Source organism: Panthera leo, chromosome A3, assembly GCF_018350215.1.
Source record: "Panthera leo isolate Ple1 chromosome A3, P.leo_Ple1_pat1.1, whole genome shotgun sequence".
NCBI classification, from domain to species: domain Eukaryota; kingdom Metazoa; phylum Chordata; class Mammalia; order Carnivora; family Felidae; genus Panthera; species Panthera leo.
In genome coordinates, this window is record NC_056681.1 from 65,937,149 (window position 1) to 65,956,427 (window position 19,279).

At 43.2% G+C, this 19,279-nt stretch overlaps 1 protein-coding gene across 2 annotated transcripts; it reads right to left on the minus strand.

Moving 5' to 3' along the window:
• Positions 1-156: 156 nt before the first annotated feature.
• ATP6V1E2 (ATPase H+ transporting V1 subunit E2) lies at positions 157-8,054 on the minus strand. 2 transcript variants are annotated; one of them, XM_042932190.1, is made up of 2 exons: positions 7,884-8,054; positions 157-1,030 (listed from the first exon to the last, which is right to left on the minus strand). In XM_042932190.1, the coding sequence occupies exon 2, from the start codon at positions 1,020-1,022 to the stop codon at positions 342-344; it is 681 nt and encodes a 226-aa protein (XP_042788124.1). In that variant the 5' UTR covers positions 1,023-1,030; positions 7,884-8,054; the 3' UTR covers positions 157-341. The 2 variants fall into 2 exon arrangements, with proteins under 2 accessions (XP_042788124.1, XP_042788123.1); XM_042932189.1 differs by having other exon boundaries at positions 157-1,125; positions 7,884-8,044.
• Between the last annotated feature and the right edge of the window lie 11,225 nt (positions 8,055-19,279).

Consider the following 19,279-nt stretch of genomic DNA (forward strand, 5'->3'; position numbering starts at 1 on the left):
TATTAACAATCTTTAGAGCACTCAGACCCACAAGCCATTAATATCATGCCCATCTCATCTGAAGGACAAGCTAAAGAGCAGATGTCTTCACTCCCTTCCATCTAGACTGTTGAATTGACCAGAAGATGTGGTATGTGTGGATAGACCAGAAGTAGATTTCTAAGCGTTTTCAGGTTTTATTCCAAAATACAATGCCTTTAGCCATTCAAAGGCTATTTCGTGAAAGTAGATAGAATCCTATCAAAGCAGCAAAGAGGAGGAAACATTACTAGTTTCCTTTGCCCTAATAACTTAGGCTTTTATGGCTGGACAATTCAACATGAGTTTCCCTTCTCAGAGGCTTATATAAAAAACTTTCTGTTGGCATTGGCTCCAAACAAAGCCTTTCGTATATCAGGCATCTTTTGCTGGGCTAAGAGATCCAGTCGGCTTTCTAGGGTATTCGAAACCTTTATTCTCTGATTGCTGCTGTAGACCTCCACTCCTCCAGCTGCGTTGGTAGCCAGGTGCACCTCTTGATCCACTTGGACTTCCACACATTTTTGGGAGACCATCATGTATTCAGGGATGGCTTTTTGCACTGCAGCCTCCACCAGGAGGAGGTCCTGTGGCCTGCAGCGTACAATCGCCACGGGCTCCAGCAGTCGGAGCAGACCCTGAAGCACTAGCTTATCCAGCAGCCCCTGGTAGATTGCTGGATCTGCCACAATCCCACTAAGTCTCAGCTTCGCATCACTCAGCAACTCTGAGATGAGGTCATCTCGGGCTCTCAGGACTTTCAGCCTTGCCTGATTCCTCATGGTAGACATCTGGATCTTCTTCTGCTGCTCTATCTGCTTCTCCTTCTTCTCGTAATACTCCATAATCTTCAGTCGTTGGGTTTGCACAAGACGTCCTTTCTCAATGTTGAACTCTTCCTCAGACTTGGCATCTATTTCTTCGGCCTTCTCATTGGCTTCCTGCTCAATGAAAGCCATCATGTGCTTAATCTGCTTCTGCACATCGACATCACTCAAAGCCATGGTTGTTCCTGGAAAGGGAGGCAGAGGGAGAACCGGCAGTCCCTCTGGTTCCTTTGATTTAGGACTGCGTTTCAGGAATGACCTTGGAGTTTCACTTCCTTAGCTATGGAGTGCATAAGGGAAGGAAGGAGAGAGTCAGAATCCAAAAGGAAGGATTGCGAAGATCATCTATCACTGTTTATTTCACAGATGAGGGAACTGAGACCCAGGAAGGAAAAGCAACCTGTCCAAGATCATACCTTATAAGAAAAGAGATGTGAACACGGGTTCCCAGAGTTCTACCTCTGCTACACTCAACACTTTTGCATCATCAAATGATTAGAAAATTAGGGTACGCTTAGTCCAGAAGATTTTTAGACAGTGATGGCTTAAGACTCAGATAGCAAGTTGAAGGGATGAAATGCCAAATTAACACAGAAATGGGAAGTGTATGTCCATTTTGGTCTGGAATGGGCTGGGGAGAAGTATAAGAAAATCACTGTCAGACGGGATTCAATCCAGGAAGGCTGTCTAGAGGCAGAAGGGTTTCAAGATCCCTCAACTAATACAAAAAGGCAGAATACTAGTAGACAGATGATGACATCTTGGAGAGAACTGGGAGTGGGAGGGGTTGGGGGTAGTCTTTTCACTGGAAGTGTACATTTGAATCACCTAGGGAAACTTCAGAAAAACAGATTTCTAGGCCCCACTACAGACTACTGAATTAGAATCTCTATCAATAGGGTCTGACAATCTACATCTTAAAAAGCCTTCCTGGGATGCTTAATGAGCTCAGAAAAAAGATACATGAACAGAATAAGACTAGCAACAAAGAGATAGAAAATATTTAAAAGAACCAAACAAATTTTGGAGCTAAAGAATGTAACTGAATTGAAAAATTCACTATAGGAGTTCAACAACAATCTTAATTTAGAGAAGAATAAACCAACAAATTCAAAGACAGGTCATTTGAAATTATCCAGTCAGAGATACACATTAAAAAAAAAAACAGTTTAAGAAAGCCTAAGGGACATATGGGATATTGATAACTGAATCAATATATGCAATATGGGAGTTCCAGTGACAGAAAACTTATTTGAAGAAACACCCCCAATGTTGGAAAAAAGAAATGGACATCCATGGTCACAAATGAAAATGAGAAAGGAATCAAGACACATCACTAAAACCAGTCAACAAAAAGGAAGGCAGCAGGAGAGGAAGAGGAGCAAAAAAGCTACAAGACATATAGAAAACAATGAACAAAATGGCAATAGCATGTTCTTCCCTATCAGTCATTACTTTAAATGTAAATGGAGTAAACTCCCTAGAGTGGCTGAATAGGTAACCTTCTTTTAAAAAAGGATTCAAGGGGCACCTGGGTGGCTCAGTTGGTTAAGCATCTGACTTCAGCTCAGGTCATGATCTCATGGTTTGTGGGTTCAAGCCCCACATCGGGCTCTGTGCTGACAGCTAGAGCCTGGAGCCTGCTTTGGATTCTCTCTCTCTCTCTCTCTCTCTCTCTGCTCCTCTCTTGTTCACTCTCTCTCTCTCTCTCTCTCTCTCTCAAAAATAAATAAACATTTAAAAAAAAATTTTTAAAGATTCAGATATATGCCGTCTATAAGATACTCACTTTAGATTTAAGGACACACATAGGATGAAAACAAAAGAATGGAAGGAGATATTCTGTGCCAATAGTAACCAAAAGAGAGCAGGAGTGGCCATACTTAGGTCATATAAAATAGATTTTAAGTCAAAAACTGTTACAAGGGACAAAGAAGGATATTTTATAGTGGTAAAAGATAATTTTACTAGGAAGATATAATAATTATAAATATAGATATATGCACCCAATATCAGAGCACCCAAATATATGAAGCGAAAGTTGTCAGAAGTGAAGGGAGTAATAGACAGCAACACAATAATATTAGGAGATTTTAATACCCCATTTTATTAATGGGTAGAATATCCAGACAGAAGATCAACAAGGAAACAGAGGGCTTGGAACAAAAATATAGACCAAATGGTCCTAACAGACATATAGACATACACAGAACAGTCTACCCAACAACAGCAGAATCCACTTTCTTCTCAAGCACACATGGCACATTTTTCAGCATAGATCATGTTAGGTCATAAAACACGTCTTAAAAAATTTAAGAATATTGAAATCATATCAAGTATCTTTTCTAACCATGATGGAATGAAACTAGAAATCAATAGCAGAAGGAAAATTGGGAAATTCACAAACATAGAGAAATTAAACAACACACTCTTAAACAACCCATGGGTCAAAGAAGAATCCAAAGGGGAATTAGAAAATATCTTGAGATAAAAATTAAAATACAATATATCAAAACTTATGGTATGCAACAAAAGCAGTACTAAGAGGGAAGTTTATAGCAGTAGATGCCTACATTAAAAAAAAAAATAGTCAAGGGGCACCTGGGTGGCTCAGTGGGTTAAGCGTCTGACTTCGGCTCAAGTCGTGATCTCATGGTCTGTGAGCTAGAGCCCTGCATCTGCTCTGTGCTGACAGCTCAGAGCCTGGAGCCTGCTTCAGATCCTGTGTCTCCCTCTCTCTCTGCCTCTCCCCCACTCACCCTCTCTCTCAAAGATAAACATTTTTTAAAAATTTTAAAAAAGATAGTCAAACAGTCTAATTCTATACCTCAAGGATCTAGAAAAAGAACAAACTAAGCCCAGAATTAGCAAAATAAAGGAAATAAAGCAATAAAACTAAAAGTTGGTTTTTGAAAAGATGAACAAAATTGACAAACCTTTAGATGGACTAAAAAGCAAACAAACAGAGAAGACTCAAAATCAAAATGAAAAAGGAGTACTAATGCAGTCACAGAAATACAGAAATAAAAAAGGATTATAAGAGACTACTATAAACAGTTATACACTGACAAACTGAAGAAACTAGAAGAAATAGATAAATTCTTGGAAATATACAACTCACCAAGACTGAATTATGAAGAAACTGAAAACCTGAACATATCTATATAGTAAGGGGATCGAATCAGTAATCAAAAGCCTTTCAAAAAACAAAAGCCCAGGACCAGATGGGCTTCACTGGAGAATTCTACCTAAAATTTAAAGATTAATGCTAATGCTTCTCAAACCCTTCCAAAAAACTGAAGAATGGGGAACACTTCCAAAGTCATTTACGAGGCTGGTACTAACCTCATACCAAAGCCAGACACTCCAAGAAAAGACAACTACAGGCCAGTATTCCAATGAACATAGATGCAAAATCCTCAACCAATACTAGCAAACCCAATTCAACAGAACATTAAAAGAATCATACACATAACCAAGTGGTATTTATCCCCACAGTGCAAAGATGGTTCAACATACAAAAATCTATCAATGTGATACACCGCATTAACAGAATGAAGGACAAAATCACATGATCATTCTAATAGATTCAGAAAAACATTTAACAAAATTCAGCATCCTTTAATGATAAAAACACTCAAAAACTAGGAATAGAAGGAAATTACCTCAATTTAATACAGGCCATATATGAAAAGCCCACAGCCAATTTCATACTCAATAGTGAAAAACCAAAAGATCTAAGTCTTTCCTGTAAGAAAGATCTAAGTCTTTCCTCTAAGGTCAGGAACAAAACAAGGATACTAACTCTTGCCACTTTTGTTCAACATACTATTGGAAGTCTTAGCTATAAGCAATTAGACAAGAGAAAAAAATAAAAGGTTTCCAGATCAGAAAAAAAAGAGGTAAAATGATCTCAGATGACATAATCTTGTATCTAGAAAACCCCAGTGATTCCACAAAAAAACTGTTGGAATAAAATAATTCAGCAAGTTTGCAGGATACAAAATCAACATACAAAAATCAGTTTCTATACACTAACAATGAATAATGCAAAAAGGAAATTAAGGCAACAATTCAATATAATGCTAAGAGAAATAAATCAATCAGAGACAGACAAATACCATGTGATTTCATTCATATGTGGAACTTAAGAAATAAAACAAATGAATAAACAGGGAAAAAAAGAGAGATAGACAAAAATCCAGACGCTTAAATACAGAAAACAAACTGGTCCTTGCTAGAGGGGAAGTTGGTGGGGTGTGGGTGAAATAGATAAAGGGGATTAAGAGTAATGAGCATTGAGACATGTATAGAATTGTTGATGATTCGTTATATTGTACATCTGAAACTAGTATAACACTGTGTTACATATTGGAAGAAAAAAAAGATGAAGCCAGTTGATAATGTATGTAAAGTGCTTAGAACAATGCCTTGGAACACAATAAGTGCTATTATTATTTCTACTACTAAAAAAACAAAAAGGAAGAAAGAAAGAAAGAAAGAAAGAAAGAAAGAAAGAAAGAAAGAAAGAAAGAAGAGAAAAGAATCCCATTTAAAATATCATCAGAAAAGAACAAAATACTAGGAATGAACTTAACCAAGGACACCAAATGCTTGTACACTAAAAACTACAAAACACTGCTGAAAGAAACTAAATTAAGACACAGATAAATGTAAAGACATCCTATGTTCATGGATTAGAAGACTTAATATCAAGATGTTCATACTAACCAAAGCCATCTACAAATTCAATACAATCTCTACGAAAGTCCCAATGACATTTTTTTGAAGAAAGAAAAAAAATTCTAAAATTCATATGGAACCACAAAGGACCCTGAATAGCCAAATAATCTTGAAAGAGAACAAAGTCAGGGGCCTTACTCAAAACATATTACAAACCTACAGTAATTAAAACAGTATGGTACTGGCATAAAGACACAAATATAGACCAATGGAGCAGAATACAGGGCCTAGAAATAAACCTACACATATATCATACATGATCTCTGACAAAGGTGTCAATACCACACAACAGGGAAAGGACAGTCTCTTTGACAAATGATGCTAGGGAAACTGGATATCCACATGCAAAAGAATAAAATTGGACCTTTATCTTACACTATACGCAAAAATCAACTAAAAATGTATTAAAGACTTAAACATAAGACCTAAAAGTACAAAACTCCCAGAATAAAACATAGGAGAAAATCTTCATAATATTGGTCTTGGCAATGATTTCTTGGCATGACACCAAGGCAACAGACAATAAAAGCAAAATAGACAAATGGGACTACATCAAACTCAAAATACGCACAGCAAAGGAAAACAATACGGCAACCTATGGAATAGGAGAAAATATTTGCAAACCATATAACTGATAAGGGGTTAATATCCAAAATATATAAGAAACTCCTACCACTCAATAACAAAGAACAAACAAAAAAGAAACAAGTTAATGAGCAAAGGATTAGACATTTCTCCAAAGCAGACATACAAATGCCCAGAAGGTATGTGAAAAATGCTCAGTATCACTAACATTAGGGAACTGCAAATAAAAACCAGACTGAGATATTATCTTATACCTGTTAGGATGGCCATTATCAAGAGAGAAAGAAAGAAAGAAAGAAAGAAAGAAAGAAAGAAAGAAAGAAAGAAAGAAAGAAAGAAAGAGAAAGAGAGAGAAAAAGAGAAAGGGAGAAAGAGAAAGAAAGAGAGTGAGGGAGGGCAGGAGGAAGAAAGGAAGGGAGGGAGGGAGGGATAAAGGAAGGAAGAAAGAAAAAGAAAAGAAAAAAGAACATAACAAGTGCTGGCAAAGATGTGGAGAGATTAGAACCTTTGTGCACTATTGGTGGGAATGTAAAATGGTGTAGCAGCTATGAAAAATAGCATGGAGTTTCTTCAAACAATTAAAACAGGACTACCGTATGATTCAGCAATCCCACTTCTGGGTATTTACCCAGAATTAAAATCAGGATCTTGAAGAGATATTAGCATTCCCATGTTCATTGCAACACTATTCACAACAGCCAAGATATGGAAACAATCTAAATGTGCTTCCACCACCAATGAATGGATAAAGAAAATGTGGTATATACCTAGAATGGAATATTATTCAACCTTAAAAAAAAAAAGTGGGGCACCTGGGGGGCTCAGTGGTTAAGCATCCAACTCTTGGTTTTGGCTCAGGTCATGATCTCCCAGTTCGTGGATTCGAGCCCCGCATCAGGTTCTGTGCTGCTGGTACGGAGTCTGCTCAGGATTCTGTCTCCCTCTCTCTCTGCCCCCTCCCCTGATTGCTCTCTATGTCTCCCTCTCTCTCTCTCTCTCTCTCTCTCAAAAATAAATAAATAAACATTTAAAAATTAAAAAAAAAAAGAAAATCCTATGATACGTTACAACATGGATGAATCTTGAGGATACTTTGCTGAGTGAAATAAGTCAAGCACAGAAGGAAAAATACTGCATAATTCTATTTACATGAGGTATCTAAAGTGGTCAAAGTCAGAAGCAGAAAGTAGAATGGTGGTTGTTAGGGGCTGGGGTTAGGGAAAATGGGCAAATGGGTGTAGAGTTTCAGTCAAGATGAAAACGTTCTAGAGATCTGTGTCACAACGTAGATACAGTTAATAATACTGTACTGTACACTTAAAAATGTATTAAGAGGGTAGATTTCATGTTCTGTGTATTTTACCACAATTCAAAAATTAAAAAAAATTGGACTGCTGCCCCAGAAAGATGCACCACTCACCAAGTTTGGTGGTAAAACAACCCAATGTTTGTGACGAAGACCAAAACTTACTTTGGTTCGAAGTCTAAGAAAGTGTCCTGTTATTTCAGGATGTGATTTTTTAAAAACTGCACTTTTGTAAACAGAGCAAAACATTCTCTGCTCCTAAATAAGGCAATGAAGTGATTTTTTTAAGTCTTCCTGGGTAACCTTGCTTGGTCACCAGCTTTGGGATTGAAAGCAGAGAGCGGGAGATCCAGGAAGCCCCAGGTTATGTCGTGGAGGGGAAAATGTACCAGACGAACCCTTACCAGCGTCCTGCCAAGGGTCAGCCTCTGCTCTGGCGCCGGGAGTCTGTGCACGGAATGTGGAACTTGGAACGCTCCCTGGAACCTGGCACTGTTGCTTCCTTCTTTCTGCAAAGGACCCTCGCGGTCTGACCAGGCAACTCGAATCCAAACAGCCAGTCTGTCACTGGGGAAAGCTGGCCAAGCCTGCCAAAAGGAGGCCAAGAGGGATTTCCTTGGCACACAGGCCAGGCTGGGGGCTACCCTCGCACCCTCGGAATCGCAATTAAGTTGGCACATGGTGGGCTTCAGCTCTGGGGTGGGCTCACTTTATCCAAGCCCGCAGACACAGATATGTGTGTGAACCCAGGCAGCCAGCTTGTTAATTGACTAATGAAAAATACAGCTGTCAAGTTGGCAGATCGCAACCTCTTTCTCTGTATGCGAGTCACATGGGAAGCCAAATCCAAAGGTTGTTGAATAAGAAACCGGAGTAAGCAAAACTTACCAGTCGGTCTTTAGGGTGCCACCCCCACCACAGGGGCTGCTGGGCTCTGCTCTAGTCTGTGAGGAGGACGTCCTTTCCAGGACCAAACAGGGCTTAAGTAAGTGGGCATCACCGGCTTCCACAGCATAGGTGCTGGAGTCGAACTTCTGGAATTCAGATCCTAGTTCTGCGTTGACCACTTCCATGACTTTGGGAAAGCGGCTCACACCTCAAAGCCTCAGTTTCCTCATCTGTCTAATGGAAATAGCAATAGCGTCTACATCATAGGATCATCGTGAGGATCAAACAGAAGAAGGGGATGTTTAGCTTAATGCTAGGCACAGGGTTTATCTTCGTGCTTGGCAGGCGCTATCATTGTTACTACTGCCATTATTAGCTCTTCTCTGCTTTAGGCTTTGTGCCTGTCACGATCGCTCTTTGTGTATGTAGAGTACTTAGGACTGATGTGACTTCTGCTCCCTAAAGTAAGTCGAACCACACCCGAGTATTGCCTCCTTGTATGAAGCTTGGTAGCCCTGCCTGGCGCTTGGGAACCTCCCAACACCGTGTGGCCCCCTTGTCCATTGTCTCAGGTGACGAGCCACATCCTTGGTGATGCTGGGTGAAGTCCTGAATTCCAGGGCTCTTGGGCAGGGGGTGTGTGAAGTCACCTCACACACTGGCACACACGACCGTCCCTGAACCTGCCATGCTGAGTGCCTGCCTCTGCCTGTACTCCTACCTCTAAACAGCTTATCAGGCTGGATTTAACAGCAGCTGCAGGGTGGGGTAGCAGGGCTAAAATCAGGGATTGAGCAAGCATCTCTGCAAGAATGCGGTGCCGTGTAATGTGTCTGGCAGATAGAACTTCCAGTCTGTCTGGGATGGGGATTATGAGCCCACATGGGCCTGTGGCTTGAGCAAAAGCACAAAACGAACCAAGAAATGTGAAACGCACATGTCTGCTCTTGCTGAGGGCTCAGTGACGCAGGCTTGCAATGGTGTCCACCTTGCCCATGTTTGGGGCTGGGGGCAGCATCTAAGACTCTTCAAGCCAGTCTGACTCTCATGAACTATTCAGCACCAGGGTCTCTTCATTGCCCACTCCTGGCCAACACATCAGGCTCAGTCTCACCTAACAGCTTTTTTTTTTTTTTTTTTTTTTTTTTTTTTTAGTTTATTTATTGATTTTTGAGAGAGAGAGAGAGAGAGAGAGAGAGAGAGAGATGGGGGGGCGGTGCAGAGAGAGAGGGAAAGAGAAGATCCCAAGCAGGCTCTATGCCAGCAGCATGGAGCCCAACTCAGAGCTCGAACTCAAGAACCGTGAGACTATGACCCAACAGGAAATCAAGAGTTGGACCCTCATCCGACTGAGTCACACAGGCACTGTCGCGCTCCCCCCCACCGCCCCCCCGGCACCTAACAGCTTATGATCACGCCATTCTCTTGGCTAAAAGGCCCTCCTCTGCTTCTCTCCACTTACCTAAATCCCACCCATATTTTCAGACCCAGTTTGAGCCCCACCAACCCCCTGACCTCTGGACTCTTCCAAATAATGACAGCATGGCCTATTTTCCAGATATAATTCAGAGCCGGAGTTCGTGTCTTTTTTCTTGCTCCAGTTATTTTGCTTCCTCCAGGAAATTCCTTGAGGACAAGAAGCTCCTTCTCCGGCAGGGGCTGGATGAAGACAGGCTCTGGTTAAACAGGGATCTATTGGATCAAGGGCTTGGGAGTGGAGCACTGGGCGGAGGGGGAGAACTTTCTTTTGTGTGTGTGTCTTTTTTATTGTGAAATACAGCACACATTCAAAAAAGCATATAAAATGTAAACGCATGGCTTAATGAATTATTATGAGGCAAATATCCTGTAACCATTATCCAGGTCGAGCAATGAACCTTGTTAACACCCCAGAAACCCCTCCTTCTGACCTTGGGGAAGGAGACTTTTTGAAACTGCTGATTTTATATCCACGGGCATAGGAGGGATCCGTAGATGAAGTGTGCACTTGGAAATCTCTCTTCTCTCACCCTCGCCTACGTGGCCGTGTGCACCCTGGCAAAGTGCGGCATCCCCAGAAACCACAACAGGGAGGAGGGGGAGGCAGGAGTGCTTGGTGGGCAAAGTGCGTCTGTCAGCCTGGAGCCATGCCCAGACCCTGGAAGGGTTCTTCCTTCCAGCTGGGGTTTGTAAGCAAGTCTGAGGGCAGATGTACGCGTCTGGGTGTGGGCTCCCTACCCTAGCCAAAAGACAGGAAGCTCCACACTTGGGCCAGACACTTAGAGATGACAGGGTGAGGGAGAGAAGGGGATTTCCAGAGCTTGGAGCATGGGGCAACTTGCAGGGCCCAGGAAGTGGGTGAGGAAATTTAGAAGAATAATGACTCCTTTGGGGGAATTTCAAATACTAAATATGCAGGGAGGGGGCATCCCTGGCTTTTTTTTTTTTTTTTTTTTTTTTTGTTCGACAAATGTGTGTTGAACATCTACTATGTGCCAGGCACCGGAGATAGAGAACAAGGCAGACACCAGCTGTGTCTCCCAAGCCCACGATGTAATGGGGAAAAGGAACAGGCATGCAGGTCCTCACATTACAGCCTGGTGTGTTCAGAATCAGCAGTTGCAAGAAAGTTAAGTGAATGAAGTTAAGTGCATCAAGGTTCTAAGCCCCCCTTCCAAGCTCATCAGGCATTCTTCTATAATGTATTGCCCTTCAGGCAGGTAAACTGTGTGGTGAGTGCTTTGACACATACCATCCGTGACAACAGACACCTCACTTTGGAGGCAGGTCCCCTGGAAAAGGTAGCGAGCTGGTAGTATTCCTTAAGGAGAATTTATCCAAAGAGACAAGAATCACTCAAGTCTACATGGACATCCTATTCCAGGCAACATCTTGGACTTTCCAGAGAGGACCTTCTTGGCTCAGAAATGTAGAGAGGAGCCTGGGAACCAAAATGGGCTGGGATGAGAGCCAGGAAAGAACACAGGCTGCAGGCTCCAGCTGGAGGAGTGGTCCTACAAGCAAGGGGCCAGCAAGGGGCCATCCGGGAGGAAGGAGTCAAGACGGGCATGAAGGGTGGACAATTTCAACGCTCAGCAAGAGGGAGGTAGTCCGGAGAGGGAGAATGCTGTGGGCAAAGGCAAGATGCTGAGGATGTGCAGGACAACTGGTTTGGTAGCAGCAGGCAGGCCCACAGGGGCAGGGGGAGTGAGCAATATCTAGAAAGAAGTTGGAGTTCAGCTGGGGAAGGTTTGAAAATGTCAGATTGAGAGCCGGGACATTAGGTAAGGGCGTCCCATCAAAGGTGCCTGAGCAGGGCTGTAACTTGGCCAAACCCGGATTTAGGAAGGTTAGCCTGGTGGTGACGGAGCCAGGAGAGTCTGGCTATCAGCCAAGTGCCAGGTCAAGACGGCGTGGATGAGCGCTCGGACAAGACCACAGGAAGGGAGGTTGGGGATGGAAGGAGACGTGGTAGAAGAGCCGGCAGCTTTGGTGACTCAAGGTCTGGCCCCGGTGGCACTTGCTGCAGCTCTGTGCACAGGACTGAGCCATTCAGCTCAGGGTAAAGATGTAGGAAAGCAGGCATTATACATTCTGCTCCCTCTGAAGCAAGCTGGGGAGAGAGAAAGCAAGAGCCAGAGAGTTCATTTTATCAGAAAGTGAAAGGAGCCACCCAGAGAGAAAATCAGAAGCGGCCATAAAGCTTCATCTCTGCTTCGGTGGCTCAGGAGTGATGGGCCTCATACGGCTTTATTCCAGGAACTCCATCCCCGTAGCAAAGCAGGCTTTGGTTGGGGCCGGAGAGAGCTAATGCCAACAGGAGCCAGGCAGGTTATATAAATGAGAGAGCCGGGCGGGGTAAGAAATATCCCTCCCCAAATAATGTATATTAAGAATTCACAGCTTAACTTGTCCTTTCCAAACATCTGCAGGAAGGTTCCTTCAAAGAAGTCAGGTTCTCCCCAAGAGCAATTTGCTTCAAAGTTGCATAGCTAAAAGGTTTTCAGTGCTGGTTTCTCCCAGAAAGAAAAGCCCTGTGGCTCCATCCCTGACCAAAGGGCCCCTATCATCCTGTCCTTCCTGGAACCACACTCCTTGGGCTGCCTGTGGGGAGGTAGGCACAGGATAGCAGTCTTAGCCCCGGAAAGCCTCCGAAAAGGCCAAGGGTGAGTGCTAAGTCAGCGAGAAGCCCCAGGGCACAAGCCCTTGGAGAGAGCTGGCTGGCCAAGCCTCCAGCCTGTGAGCCACGGTCAGGGACAGTCCCACGAGAGTGTAGGTGCTCTACTTGCTCAGAAACACACAGGGGCAATGTTTGCTACCAGTCCTCAGCTCAGGGGACACATTCAGATGCCAAGTGCTGCTTTGCTATTGATTTAACTCTCACTGTTACAGGTCCTGACTGGCCTCAGCTCCGCTAAGAGACACAGCTCAACCCCTGACACAAGGAAGGTTCCGGTTTACAAGGAAGAGAACAGATCCATCCAACTCTGTCCCTCACCGTGCATAGGGACTTCCACAATGACCCTGAGGGAGAAGGTGCTGTTTCTGACCCCTCTATACTCATCTTAACACTTCCCACAGAGACGAGTACACAGTGGTAGCTTAATAACAACAATTTGTTGGGCCTATAGATGAATGACGGGTGATGAGGAAATCATGTCCCCTACAGACTATCACAACCATAGGACTTGCAATCCTCTTTCAGACAAAGGAGACAGGCATGTGAAGATCGAAGAAGTTCTGCAGTGACCTAGCCCAGAGGGATACCTGCTTGTGTACTGCCCACACTCCTGGAAACACAAAACTCCACGAAAACTCCTAAAATGCAAGTTATTTAAAGGAATTCACCCAGGGTCCTCTGGTTGAGTTTATTCTACTCAGAGAGGTGACTGGAGCAGGCCCCCACAATCCTAACCCACCCCCTAATCAGGGATGACACTCACTATATTTAACAGCTAACCAACCAGAGTGATCCTGCCTCACTTGGGAAAGGGTCTTGAAAGACCTCTACTCTGGTAGGCATTAACTCTTTAGATGTTGAATCAGGAGGTCAGAGGGAGACAGCAAAAGGCCTCAAGTAATGGGGGCAAGGTGGGGGCATTCAGGGCAAGGGGCATTTACCAACCAACGTGAAATTATTTCAGTACTTTTACAACCTGTTGGGCCACACTGTCGCAAAGGAGTTGAAAGTTAGCCCCGCCCCTATGGGATCTGCTGGGAATTCCCACCCTTAACTGAAGGTTTAGGACACAGCTACTGTGTTTCATGTTTTGTTTTATTTCTTCAGTCTTCTTGTTTCCATGCTTTAGACTGCATAGTTCCCACTGCCATGTCTTCAAGGTCACAGATATTTTCTTCTACAATGTTCAATCTGTTGAACATTAGACTGTTAAGCCTAGCCAGTGAAATTTTCATTTCAGGTATTGTATTCTCCAACTCTAGAAGTTCAGTATGGTTCTCTCTCTATATGTAGATTCCCTTCCTCCCCGTGTTCACATTTTCCTTTAAGTTCTTATATATATAGGGGTGACTGGGTGGCTCAGTTGGTTAAGCATCAGACTCCTGGTTTCAGCTCAGGTCATGATCTCACTGTTTGTGAGTTTGAGCCCCACATTGGGCTCCATGCTGATGGCGTGGAGCCTGCTTGGGGTTCTGTCTCCCTCTCTCTCTGCTCCTCCCCTGCTTGCTCTCTACCTCTCTCTCTCTCAAGAATAAGTAAACATTATATATATAATATCAGAATGTGTCCCCTGAGCTGAGGACTGGTATATATATATATATATATATATATATATATATATATATATATAATATATAATGTTTATTTCTTATTCCTTTTTAAGTCTTCATCTGCTAATTTTATTATCTGTCATTTCTGGGTTTGTTTCTATTGACTGATTTTTCTCCTGATTATATTTCCCTACCCTTTTGCATATTTGGTCATTCTTGACATTCTGAATCTTATGTTGCTAAATGTCTGTATTTTGTCATTGTCCTTTAAACAAATCATGAAATTTGTTTTGGCTGGCAGTCTTGGTCATCACGGATGAACTTATTTTTTATGAGGCTTGCTTATAAATTTTGTTGAGGGGACATCTAGAGGTACTTTTACTCTGGGGCTAATTTAGCCCTTCTACTAATGTATAACTTTCCTGGAGTTTCTACTGAATTTTCTGGACATTCAACAAGGTCTCTTCACTTTGGCTGGTTGAAAGTCAAACATGTCCCAGCCTCGTGTGAGTCCTGGAAAGCAGCCCATGCTCCCTGGCAGTTTAGCTCACACTGAGGAGTTTCACTGTATGTATGTGCAACTTAGTGTTAGCAACTTTGATGAAGATAGTGCTGGAGTCCTTGTTGTTATAGTCTTTCCTCTCCGATCCTCTGCCTTGAAAAGTCTTCTCAGCTAACTCCTCAACTCAGCAAGACCATTATGGTCTGCTTAGGTTCCCCCTCCCTGTGCTGCAATTCAGAAAGTACTTCCAGCAAAAAATTTAAGGTGACAACAGAGCTTGCCTCATTTCTTTCTTTCTTTCTTTCTTCCTTTCTTTCTTGAATCACAGTCCTGTGGTAGGTGCTGTCCGATATCTGAAAACAGTGATTTCATATATTTTGTGCAATTTTCGAGTAGCTTGCATTAGGAATGTATCACAGGCCAAATGTGTCCCCCTCACCTCTAATGCCTAATGTGATGGTATTAATAGGTGGAGCCTTTAGGAAGCCATTATTCATGAGGGCAGAGCCCTGATGAGTGGGATTCGTGCTCTTATAAAAGAGGCCCAACAGAGCTCCTTCGCTCCTTCCTCCATGTGGGGGTACAACAAGAAGTCTGCAACCCAGAAGAGGGCCCTCACCCAACCATGCTGGTGTCCTGATCCCAGACTCCCAGTGCCTAGAACCATGAGAAATAAGTTTCTGCTGTTTATAATGTACCCAGGCTGTGGTATTTTGGTATAGCAGCCTGAATAGACTAAGACAAAAAAGTAGTCTTGGAGAAGTTACTTGGGTATGGTAGAAGTGGGAATCTCCACTTCCTCCGTGGAAGCACATTCAATATAGTGATGTGCTCTTCCAGCCCCTTCTCAAGAGGCTAGGTTCTCAAGAAACAGAAGCTGTCTGTGGCTGACTGAACAGACAAGGAAGCTCAAAGGATCATGGTAGCTCACAGGATTGCGGAAGGGCCAGAGAAGCTGTTTAATACTGTCTTTTTTTTTTTTTTTTTTTTTTTTTTTTGAGACAGAGAAAGAGCGTGAGCAAGGAGACAGGCAGAGAGGGAGAGAGAATCTTAAGAAGGCTCCATGCTCAGCACAGAGCCCAACACAGGGCTCAATTCCACAACCCAGAGATGACGACCTGAGCTGAAATCAAGAGTTGAAAGCTCAACCAACGAAGCCACCCAGCCACCCCTCAAGATTGTCTTTATAGGAACTATGCCCAACACGTGCCTCAGACACTGTTCTGATGAGAAAACCACTTCTGGTACCATTGCTGCCACCAAATTCTAGGCAATCAGTGTGTACAACTGTCACTTCTGCACCAGGAATTCAATTATACCACAACCACCACTGCTACTGCCTACCCGGAGGTGCTACTTCCTGTGTCAGGAACTAAATTGTGTCCCCACCGCTAAAGCTGCAACCTCCACACAGAGTGTGCCCTGTGTTTAACTCTAGTTGCACTCGCTCTTGAGTCTGGCGAGGAAAGCAAGAGTCTGTGATTTTCAGCTTCTATAAGGAATGAGCTTTTCTTCCCACCAAGACTCATGAAGTGGATGATTCCCCCAATTCAAAATGTGGTTGTGATGTTCAGCCAAAACATCCACCATGGAGGAACTATTAGCGAATCTTGGATGGCTTCCTGGCACTCAGTACTGGAGCATGGAATAAAATCATTCATTTTGTTTCTGGAAAAGGGATCTGCGATCCAGTCTCTTTTGGAGCTTATGAGAGGGGGCCACTGCCAGATCATATGTGTATTCCATACAAGCAACCTCTAGAGAAGTGGCCTTTTGTACAGTTCAGCAACTGGTAGTAACACTATCAGTTCTAATGACCAGTCTCCTGACCTCAGGTTGCAGAAGAAGACAGGAATGAAGATGGCAAAATATTATTAATGGTTCTTGAGCCAAAATTCTCAGAGGCTGGGGCATACTTCTGAGTTTCTGGTATGTAATGAACTGGGGGAAAAAAAGGATCTAGATACATTCTAGAACCATAACAAGAAGTAACCCAATCCTATTGGATTTATTGTTCTGATCATTAAGGACCATTGACCAAATGGCACAATGTTTAAGCCATTACTAACACCTTAGCTCAAAACAAAAACAGAAACAAAAACAAAAAACAAAAAACGAAAAAACTGTGCAGGGTACATTATATCTGAGCCCTAAGAAAAAAGGGTGCTGACAGGAGGTTTTAGCGATGGTAAGGAAAAGAGGATTGGGTATGGCAGATGGGATGGTGCTATAAAGTGGGCCACGTGGAGTCTGGGAAGCAGGGGAGCCCTGGGGAGAGAAGAGGCTGCAATCTGAAGATACTGGGCATCAATGGAGGAAAGAAGAACAACAGAAGATAAGAGTGGCCTGGGTAAAAGGAAGATAACCATTCTACCTCCTTGCCAATAATTCTAAGAAAGAGGTTCAGAGGGTGGAGAAGAGTACCTACTATAAGCCAAGAATTAGGGATTCAGAGTGAGCATATAGATTCATGCATTGACAAACCAACTGACTGAAATTTGGAACAAATCACAGATCTGACTTGGACCTTCTCGCTTCCCTCTTATCTTGAATTGTGCTTCTCCTAAAGTTCTTTATGTCTAGCGTAGCTTGGAGAGACCGAGGAACTTTGGTGTGCAATAATCCTTTTTTTTTTTTTTTTTTAACACGTTTATTTATTTTTGAGACAGAGAGAGACAGAGCATGAACGGGGGAGGGTCAGAGAGAGGGAGACACAGAATCTGAAACAGGCTCCAGGCTCTGAGCTGTCAGCACAGAGCCCGATGTGGGGCTCAAACTCACGGACCGAGAAATCATGACCTGAGCCGAAGTCGGCCGCTTAACCGACTGAGCCACCCAGGCGCCCCAGGTGTGCAATAATCCTGATGGAATGGAATTGCTGGTTGCCTCCCCAGTGCACACTCCTTCCATGGGCCTCGGGTGGGGCCTGATAGGCCAGATCAGGATAGTCCCAACCCTTTGTCACAGCAATGGTTTCAGGGATGGGCAGTAGCCCAGGTGTAAGGTAACAACCATCTGATATCCTGCTGGCCACAGTGCTGTCAGGGATGAACTAAGCTGATCTGCTCAGAGGAAATCCAAGAGTCATTTGTGTGATGAGTGAGTCAAGAGAAGCTCTCTCTCCTGGGCAGTGTGGTGTAATGCCTGGACCTGGTACAGCCACTTATCCTTCAGGAAGGAAGCCAACCTAAGTAGGAAATTGACCCAAAGAGAAGAGAAAACCTAGAGAAGTGTAGAAAAAAATAGAGCCAGAGTTGTGATCAAGCCATGCCTGAAGCTCAAGCAACTTCTGAATGTTTTGACTAAGGAAGCCCATATACTTCCTTTGCTAGTGAAGCCAATTGGGTTGACTTTTCTATTTCTTGCAACCAAAAGCATCCTAGCCATGATACCAAATGATCTATTGGAATCCATTTTTCCATTTCTTGGGTAGATGTGAGAGGACACAAACAAAATGACCAAAAAAATGAATATATTTTAAAGCCTTACTGTCCTTCTGGGGTTCTACTCTCAGCTTGGTTTAGGCAGGTGGTCACATTGTTAGGAAGAGGAGATGGGAAAGGTTTGAAAAGTGAGCAAGAAGCCCAAAGAAAGGGTAGAGAAAAATAAAAACAGGAGATTATAAAGTAAAAGAGAGGCAGAACGTCAATGGAAACAACACAGAAGCCTCAGAATTATCCTACACTTCTGGATGCTGTGTTAACCAAGCCCAGTGGATTCTGTCATCTACATATCCCCAGTCCCCACGGCCTCCTCTTTATTTTCACAGTGATGCTTGGTTCAGACCTTCATGATCTCTCTCCTTCTCATGGTCTCTGCCTTTGCTCTCATCCCCTCCAAATTTATTTTCTACACCACCGCCAGAGTGATCTTCTCAGAAGAGAGCTCTAAACATTTTCCTACTGAAAAATTTTTGATGCCTCCCTCATGTGGAACATGGGAAAGAGCTGAGCTTTGAAGACAGATCATTTTGAAATCCATCTCTGCCACTTACCAGCTGTGTGACTTTGGGCAAATTTCTTCATTTCTCTACACATCACCTACTTCAACAACAGGCAGGATTCCTTTGATTACCAGTGACAGAAAACGACCCCATACTCATTAGATAAAAGGGAAGGAGGAACTCATTAACTCAAGTGACCAACTGAAGAAAAATAGTACAACAGGGTCTCAGGGATAACGAGAAGCAGAATTCACAAATAGCCTGTACTGTCTCTGCCTTTCTGGGGAGGGGATGGTGGTAAGGGAGGGTTTATATTTCCATTTTTGTTTCTCTCTGCATTTTAGCTTTATTTTCTTGGATTGGATATTTTGTGAATGGCTGGAATGTGAAACATGAATGGCCAACAGCTTCCAGGCTCACATCTTCTAGTTTAGTTCATAGAACAAGGGAGACTCCTATTTTGAATCCCAAATTCAAGCTTTTCAGGAATGGCTCTGACTGTCCTATGTTGGATCAGGCACCCACCCAGGGCTAATCAACCAGGGGCAGGGGGAGGCTCAGGCGCAGGGGCAGGCGCAGGGGCAGGATGTGTAAGAAGATGGCAGCTTCTATTTAAACCACATGATCACAGAGAATAAATCAGAAAGAACATTTAGCAGAAGCAAATGGTGCTGTTCTGGAAAGACAACCCAGTAGATACTCTTTACAAATTTTATCTCGTGTGCTCATATAAATGAGTACCAAGTACCCGGATAGCA

Coding starts and splice junctions, on each gene's coding strand:
- ATP6V1E2 (XM_042932190.1), bottom strand. CDS start 1,022: ATGGCTTTGAGTGATGTCGATGTGCAGAAGCAGATTAAGCACATGATG.